At 41.0% G+C, this 9,149-nt stretch overlaps 1 protein-coding gene across 3 annotated transcripts in view; it reads right to left on the minus strand.

Annotated features, from left to right (window-relative positions):
• Positions 1 to 3,239: 3,239 nt before the first annotated feature.
• LOC122540007 (myosin light chain kinase, smooth muscle-like) overlaps positions 3,240 to 9,149 on the minus strand; it is a 93,622-nt gene continuing 87,712 nt past the window's right edge. For all 3 annotated transcript variants that reach the window (XM_043675292.1, XM_043675291.1, XM_043675293.1), the window contains exon 17: positions 3,240 to 6,242. In XM_043675292.1, the coding sequence (XP_043531227.1) occupies positions 6,016 to 6,242 (227 nt within the window). In that variant the 3' untranslated portion in view covers positions 3,240 to 6,015. The remainder of the gene's footprint in view (positions 6,243 to 9,149) is intronic.

The raw sequence follows: 9,149 nt of genomic DNA on the forward strand, positions 1-9,149 counted from the left end.
TCCACAACGACCCTCCGAAGAGTAACCCACCCAGACCCATTTCCCTCTGACTAATGGATCTAACACTATGGGCAATTTAGCATGGCCAGTTCACCTGACCTACACATCTTTAGACTGTGAACAGAAACCGGAGCACCTGGAGAAAATCCACACAGACATGGGGAGAATGTGCAAACTCCACACAGACAGTCACCCGAGGAATCGAACCTGGGACCCTGGTGCTGTGAGGCAGCAGCACTAGACTCGGCTGTATGGGTATTATCCAGACAACTGGATACAAAAATCTTTGTAACTATATTTTCAAGCAGAGTAAAGCCAGGGAGCTAGAATGAAAGAGGTCAGTGGTCCTGTTGTTCAGAGATTAGATTTCCTACAGTGTGGAAACAGGCCCTTTGGCCCAACAAGTCCACAACGACCCTCCGAAGAGTAACCCACCCAGTCCCAATTCCCTCTGACTAATGGATCTAACACTATGGGCAATTTAGCATGGCCAGTTCACCTGACCTACACATCTTTAGACTGTGAACAGAAACCGGAGCACCTGGAGAAAATCCACACAGACATGGGGAGAATGTGCAAACTCCACACAGACAGTCACCCGAGGAATCGAACCTGGGACCCTGGTGCTGTGAGGCAGCAGCACTAACCACTGAGCCACCGTGCTGCCACAAAATGGATTGAAAGGTTTCAGCTTCTTTGGACAATTGATAAAACAAGGACAAGAAATCAGTTTGTACATTTTCTTTTTCTTGGATGGGTTCTGCATGATGTTATCACCAGCTCATCAACAATATCCTATCCCCCATCCTTCCAAGATTGAATGATGTTTCAAAATCAAGTGTCAGGATATTATAATCCTTTACTTTTTCTAACATCCTATTTATTCAACTTGAAGTGTTACAAAATATAACTAATATTCAATCCTCTCCCACTGCATCATGACCCAATGGACCAAGTGACCGGTGTCCCCAGTTAAAAACTGTCCATCACCATTTTACTTTGTTAAATACAAATGCCTGATTTTGGGCAACTGCGTTGGATTTTAAAATGCAAAATAGTTATTTGGATGTGTGTACTCGAAGCAAAGCAAGTCAGCTCGGAATTTCCTGGCAGATTGTACTTTCCTAACTAGCTATCGTTTTTTTGATGAGGCAACAAAGAGTTAATGAGAGTGACATTATGTATATGGACTTTGAAGTAATGTTTCATAAATTACCCACTGTTGTATGTGCTACAAAACACATCAGGACCCATTACTGATTGGGGTATAGTGCTGCCACTAACTCTCCTTTTGAAACTGTGCCCAAACCATGTTTGGTTAACAATTAATTATCGAGGACAAACTACAAGTCAGTCTTAATAATGAGTAGTTAAAGGCATTGAGCAATAGATGCAGGATAAGTATTATCTACCTAACTCATCAGGAACTTGGGATTATACATTTCACACTATTGAGATCTCAAACTAGACTCCCCTTCCCTCCACTCAAGGCTATGATGTCATTAGATTGGGTGGAGATTAATTCAGTCTCCAACATTAACCCATTGCCTCAGATTTTTGTTTTGTTTAGAGGTGTTATTATAGATCTCTGGAGCAGGTGGGACTTGAACCCAGGCCTCCTGGTTCAGAGATACATTACCTCTATACCAAGAGCCTCCTCCCCATTATAACAGCCCATAAATGATCTCACATTTGATGGCAAGTTCATGGAATAAAAAGATATGGCATCAGAGGAATGGGGGGGGGGGGGGGGGGTAGGGTTGGAATCCTGGTGTTCAGAAGATTACAGTCGGATTTTAATCCTTTAATCCTGGGCAACAATGAACCTCAAATTCATGAGCGATTGCGACAGAGTACATACACAGAAACTGTCCTATTATTTGATTGGGAGAAAGTGAGGACTGCAGATGCTGGAGGTCAGAGCTTAAAAATGTGTTGCTGGAAAAGCGCAGCATGTCGGGCAGCATCAAAGGATCAGGAGAATCGACATTTTAGGCATAAGCCCTTCTTCAGGAATGTTTCTTCAGAACAGGAGAAACGTCGATTCTCCTGTTCCTTTGATGCTGCTATTATTTGATTGGTCAAGAACTAGAAGAGATATATATTTAAATTTGAATGACAAAAGTGACATGAGAAAACCTTTTATTCCAATGGTCACTGTACGGAATTTGAATGGATTTAATTGTAGCTTAAACAAAGGAATTGGATGTTTTTTTAAAAAATCACAGAAGACCATTCAGCCTAGACTAGAAATCCACGCTTAATGCTATGGGAATGTGGGTTCAAATCTCACCACTGAGGCCAGTGAAATTAAATCCAATAAATAAGTCTGAAATTAAAAGTTAGCCACACTAATGGTGATCATGAAACTTTTTGATTGTTGTATAAACCTCTCTGATGCACTAATGTGGTTGAAGGAAAGAAATCTCCCATCCTGATCCAGTTCAGCCTATACATGACTCCAAACCCAGAGAAATGTGGTTGACTTGTAACTGCTTCTGATATGGCCTAACAAGCCCCTCAGTTCATTGGCAAATGTGGATGGGCAACAAATACAGGCCTTCTCAGCAATGCCCACAATTCCCGAAAGAAAGTTTTAAACCAAAGTAGGCAGGCATCAGTAAGTCAGAGCAGGGAGCCCTTATCAATGATATGATGGAATTTCAGTGATAATAATATGTATTTCTTATGATCTTTATTACCAGGAAAGACCACTTAAGTCACAAATGTTGTAGATTTAGAGTACCAACTGAGTAAATTAACACTTCAGGGATTACTGTGGCCTTCAATTGGTGTGCAATACAAATGGAAACAATTTAAAAAACTATTTTACATACCTAGACAATTGACCCATTTTGATCATCACATTAGAGCTGATCGGGAAAAACTAAAGTCAAGATTTCTGCTGGAATATCATACCGATTGGCCTACATTGTAATTGCAATTAGTATTGCAAATACACAACAGAATGGAATAGATTATAGGCTGTTTTAGTTACGTTAGCTTATGCTTTTCAGAAAACAATAGCAGTCAGATCTGAACAACAGTCTGATATAAAACACAATTACCACCCACTGAAGTCACAATAAAGCAGAAGAAAGGAGGCCAATTATTCAATGATAATCCAAGCTCATGAATCCCCTGTTTAATGACTGTATTAATAAATTAGGTGGCAGTAACCTTAACAGGCAACCGAGGATTATAAACTGTTTTCATTTTAATCAAGAATTGCACATACCTTGTTTAGAAGTTAAATATTTAATTGAGGAATACAATTAAAATCTACACATGTAATTCGCTGAATTGAATAGTCTATTTTCACAATCAGATTAAAATGTTGAACATCTTACATATAAAACAACTATACGTCACAGGGTTCATTGACATACACATGTATTCACATTAGCTTTCCATCAATCTTTCAGATTCCTTGAAGAGGGAGACCAACCCCAGACTCTAATGAACATTTCTCAAATTCGAACTGGCAATGGATGGCATCAATCAGAAGACATATATAACATGTTCCTCAATGCACTCAAGGAGGTAGAGAAACTCATTTTGGACCACGTGTGGAGGTTTAAAACTGTGTTTACAGGTAGTTTGCAACCACTCTTTAATTATTTCCTTGGAGCTTCATTGAGTGAAATCATTACATTGCAACAATATCTTGTACCTTCAAGTCTCATTTGATTCAATTTATCTTTGTACCAATTACACCATAATTCCTCATTTTAATTAGATTGTGGCATCATTTAGTATCAGCTTGTGTGTGTAAAGATGAGGAAAGCCCATTGACCTCACCCTGTGTTCCAAAACATCACCTATGCAATGAATACTGAACTAAAACAAATGATGTGATGTTGCTTACAGTCATTTGGTGGATGGTGTTTCCCATAAAACAGACTAAATAAAGTTGTTCTGCAGAGTCACCTTGTGCCTGAACCCTGCGATTCCACCAAGACTTTTAACATGAAACAGAACAGCAAATATTCAGCTTTCAATTTTAAATGTCGATTTAAAATTTTGGTTACAAAATTGTAACCAAAAATGCAGCACTGTAAAAGTAAAGTACATAGTCAAAAAAGTGATTGTTACTGCAGGAGATTTTCAATACTTTATAGGTCTATTAAAATATTCAGTTGAACTTCCAGAAGGTTCGCACTGGCTTATAGATAAACAGCTGCCCTAACCTGAGGGACAAGTACTACAGTTACAAGTCACTATTTGTCTGATGCAATGTGATTTTTAAAAAAAAAAATAGATTAGGTGGTTTAATACAAGTTTTAAGGTCTAAATTTGACAAAATCCATTTTATAATGCTCAAATATTAATGAAGGCACCAGTAATACAATATGGTCTAGACAATTAGTGGATATTAAGTGCTATCATATTTACATTTTCTGAAAAAGTCTATACAAGGAATCTTTACATTTTAGAAACATGATTTCTAATTAATGTGTAGAAACCCTTCATTGTGAAATACCACTTAGTGAGTACATGAGTTGAAAGCAAGGATTTTATTGACATGAATTTTAATAAATGATTTGGTTAGCATAGCTTTTACTTTCAAAAGTGTATCATACTTCAAAGAGAAAGATTACCAATGTATCGCAAACTGTTTTTGGGGTGTTGGCAGGCAAGATTATATTAACAGGTTTGCAGGAACAGTGATCATAACTCCAAATGTATCTGATGTGAAATTAAATAAGCAGAGTGAGAACTGAGTTGATAGCACCAAGGTCCAGATAACATTGCGATATGCAGGATATCAAGGAAAGGATAGAGGTGAAACAACTGTTTGTGACATAAGCAACGTTCTCTAAAGGATGCAGAAAGAATAACCTATCTTCAGTTGTTTATTGCCAAATTTTCCCCCGAAGTATGCTCCAGTTTACTTGCCAAGACTCCAGTGTGTATGAAATATTGTGTATGAAATACTATCAATGCTAACAGGTTTTAAGCTCAAGTTCTAACTGTTTAAAAACAGATTGTTTGTTGATCACCTCATTTGTGGTGTTGCAACCTGTGACAGAAACAAGCCCAAAGCATTTGGGACTGGCCATACTGAGTTGGTGATGATCAATGTAGACTGAATGTTCAGGCACTTTCTGTGGCAAAACAAGAATTATTTCCACAATTTTCTCAAGTGAGATTTCCCTGTTTCTTCACGGGGCTAAAATGTACCCTGGAATCTGTTGTCCAGAGAAAGAGTGCAGAACACCCACTAAACGTAGCCACCAACCCGATACTGGTGGGCACTAAGTCCTCTCACTGGGATTTGGGTCAGCGCTTCTCGGCTCACCTCGACTCAAATCAAAAAAGCAATGTTCACTGTGACCTCCACGTGGTTCACTCTGCTCAGAATCACAAAGGAAGTTTAAAATTTTCAACTGGAATGCCAATCCTTACTTTAAGACGCATTTTCAAAAAGAGACTGCTGTCCTCAGCGATGTTCAATTGCACAAATTTAGATCACTGAAGCATTGCTGCAGCTATACCATTTCATGCAAAAACAGTTACAATTTTTGTTTCTGGTACACTACTAGAAGTGCTTTTACTCTGCAAATCGTTTGCATTGATCCTTTGGCCCTAATGGAAAAAGGCAAGTATTATAGTTTATAGCCTTCAAAATAACAGAACTCTTTCTTCACTATAAATGGGCTCAGTGCTCCAGGTTAGAGACGCCTCTATAGTCCGTCTTCATTGCAGTGACTAGTAATTTAGGAAGGATTGAGGAACCAAACCCTGAGAGGTACAATCCTTAATACCCTGCCTATCCTGCAGAATTATGCAGTGTGAGTACACAGAATAGTCAGCATTTATCAGTGTTTTGCCAAGAATATTCAGATTCTCTCCTTGATCAGCAATTCCAACTAATAGAATTTGAGCACTCTTCTCCACTCATAGATCGAGATTCCTCACCAAATTTGCTCGATGTCTCTATTTCCATCATGATATTGCAAGTTAGGCTCTAGGTAGCTAACAAACTGGATTAAATGTTTGAGGATCACCCTTTTAACTGCGTTGAATCACATCCAGCAGGTAAACTGTCAATGTGGCTGAAGAGGTCTCCTCACCCAGTGCATTAATTGCTTTGCATGTATAATACCCCGAGTCCATCTGAGTGACGTTTGTAATAATCAGTGAGCAGCTCCCATCCTCTTGGTAATCAATCTGGAAGTGTGAGGATTCGGTGAGTGGATCCTCATTTTTGTACCAAATCACTTCAGGGTCAGGGTAACCTGTGTCAGGGAAGAAAAAGTACAGAATAATAAGAGATTTCAACAGAATCTTTCCCCAGAACACTATTTTTCAGGGCAAGGATTAGATTAGATTTTTAGATTACATTACAGTGTGGAAACAGGCCCTTCGGCCCAACAAGTCCACACCGACCTGCCGAAGCGCAACCCACCCATACCCCTACATTTACCCCTTACCTAACACTACGGGCAATTTAGCATGGCCAATTCACCTGACCTGCACATCTTTGGATTGTGGGAGGAAACCGGAGCACCCGGAGGAAACCCACGCAGACACGGGGAGAATGTGCAAACTCCACACAGTCAGTTGCCTGAGTCGGGAATTGAACCCGGGTCTCTGGCGCTGTGAGGCAGCAGTGCTAACCACTGTGCCACTTTAGTTTCAATCAGAAATGGTGGAAATACATATATAGAAGTGGCTGTGCTGCCCCTTACTCATCATTTATGAAGCTAAACCAGATTATTGAACACAATGACATATAGTAGAACAGCGTTATAAAGTATAATGTTATTTATGACATAATAATCAATAACTACAGATTACAATTTCAAGACTGAGCTAGGAGAGGGAGCTAGGAGAGAGATGAGAAGAAACTTCTTTACTCAGAGTTGTTAGGATTTGGAATGCATTGCTTGGGAGAGAGGTGGAGGCAGATTCCAAGGGAGTTTTCAAAAGATAGTTGGATATACTTGTGAAAGTGATGAATTTAAGAGACCTATGGAGATAGGGCTGGAAAATGGGACTAGCTGGGTAGCTCTTTCAGGAGCTGGGACAGACATGATGGATTGAATGGCCTCCCTCTGTACTGTAAAATTCTATGATTCTACAATTACATGTTGCAGCCCAAGATGGCAGAGAGAAGCCTTTGTTTTTGCAGAGTGCTTTATGTTTCAGAACCAATCGAAAATGCTTCTCAACATATTACTTTTGATGTGAGATGACGAATGCAGGCAAATGGGGCAATTGTTGGTGTACAGTCAGACCCTACAAACAACAGCTGGAGTTCAGTGTTTGATGTGGGGTGGGGTAGGTTGGAATAACGTTGTGATTTGGAGGAGCCGGTGTTGGACTGGAGTGGACAAAGTTAAAAATCACACAACACCAGGTTAGAGTCCAACAGGTTTATTTGGAAGCACTAGCCTTCGAAGCGCTGCTCCTTCATCAGGTGATTGTGAAGCAGGACCATAGGACATAGAATTTATAGGAAAGATTACAGTGTCATGCAGCTGAAATGATATATTGAAGGGGTGGCATGGTGGCACAGTAGTTGGCACTGCTGCTTCACAGCGCCAGAGACCTAGGTTCAATTCCTACCTCGGGCAACTGTCTGTGTGGAGTTTGTACATTCTCCCCATGTCTACGTGGGTTTCCTCCAGGTGCTCTGGTTTCCTCCCACAGTCCAAAGATGTGCAGGTCAGGTGAATTGGCCATGCTAAATTGCCCATAGTGTTGGGTGAAGGGGTAAACGTAGGGGAATGGGTCTGGGTGGGTTGCTCTTCGGAGGGTCGGTATGGACTTGTTGGGTCGGTGTGGACCCGTTGGGTCTAAGGGCCTGTTTCCACACTGTAAGTAAACTAATCTGAAAAAAAACTAGATTGTTAAATTTTTCATCTTTTAGAATGGGTTTGCTGTTTCAGCTCTTTAATATGTAAATCCCATAACTTCTTTTAAGTCTCATTCTCAAGATAACTTAAGATTTTATAACAAAAGGTGACATGTCAGCTCAGACAATGCCTTAAAGCTGTGAGGTTAGAGACCATCTCTATCCCAAACTTGAGTTAGACTGGTTCTATTTCCAAACTGGAATTTACAAAATATTACATGGACTGACTGCCTCCATTGACTGTCTACAGATTCTGCATTTTTTGAGCAAAATAGAATGTATCTGCAAATATAATTCTTCAAATATAAATTCACCCCATAGAATTACATGTGTGCACCTGTGCAGAAGGGAGAGACAGAGTGTGTGTGCATGTGAGCGTGCGTATGTGAATGTGAGTGCACAGGAGTGAGTGAGTGTTTGCGAGCATGCAAGCTTGGTAAAGTGTGTGCGTGAGTGTGATGGAGTATAAGCCTGTGAGAGGGTGTGTGTGTGTCCGGGGATGGGGGTGGGGGGGTGGTTGTACATGTGTGTATATGAGAGAGAGCCTGCGTATGAGAGAGGGTCTGCGTGAGTGTGTACGCATGCACGAGAGAGGGAGAGGGTATAGTGCAATGAAGTCACCTTGGGTTCATGTCACACTACAGGTGACCCCACTGCACTATACACACTCTCTCTCACACACTCTAACATACGTTCACACACTCACAGACCCTATCTAATACACATACACATATGCCCCCCATACTCTTACCCACACATGCACCCTCTCACAGGCTTATACTCCATCACACTCACACACTTTACCAAGCTTGCACACACGCAAACATACATTCTCTCACATGCACTCACACGCACACACACTGTCCTTTACTCAGCAGAGAGCGGCGCGAGCTGGAGCGCAGAGCTGGTCGGGAAGGTAAGTGATTGAAATTTGAGTGGGTGTGTTCACAGGTAAGCTACTCAGTGTTCTTGCTTTGGAGACGAAGTGTAGAGTAATGGCAGCGCAGGCAGTGGAATGTTCCTCCTGCAGGATGTTTGAGGTAGGGGTGACCACCGATACTCCTGCCGACTTCATCTGCAGGAAATGCAGTCAGATCCTGCTCCTCACAGAACAAGTTAGGGAACTGGAACTGGAGTTGGATGAACTGAGGATTATTCGAGAGGCTGAGAAGGTGATAGATAGAAGCTACAGAGACATAGTTACGCCAGAGAACAGAGATAGCTGGGACAGTTAGAGGTGGGAAGGGGAGGAAACAGGCAGTGCAGGGATCTCCTGTAGTCATTC

Source organism: Chiloscyllium plagiosum, chromosome 33 (genome assembly GCF_004010195.1).
Source record: "Chiloscyllium plagiosum isolate BGI_BamShark_2017 chromosome 33, ASM401019v2, whole genome shotgun sequence".
In the NCBI taxonomy this organism is placed as follows: Eukaryota; Metazoa; Chordata; class Chondrichthyes; order Orectolobiformes; family Hemiscylliidae; genus Chiloscyllium; species Chiloscyllium plagiosum.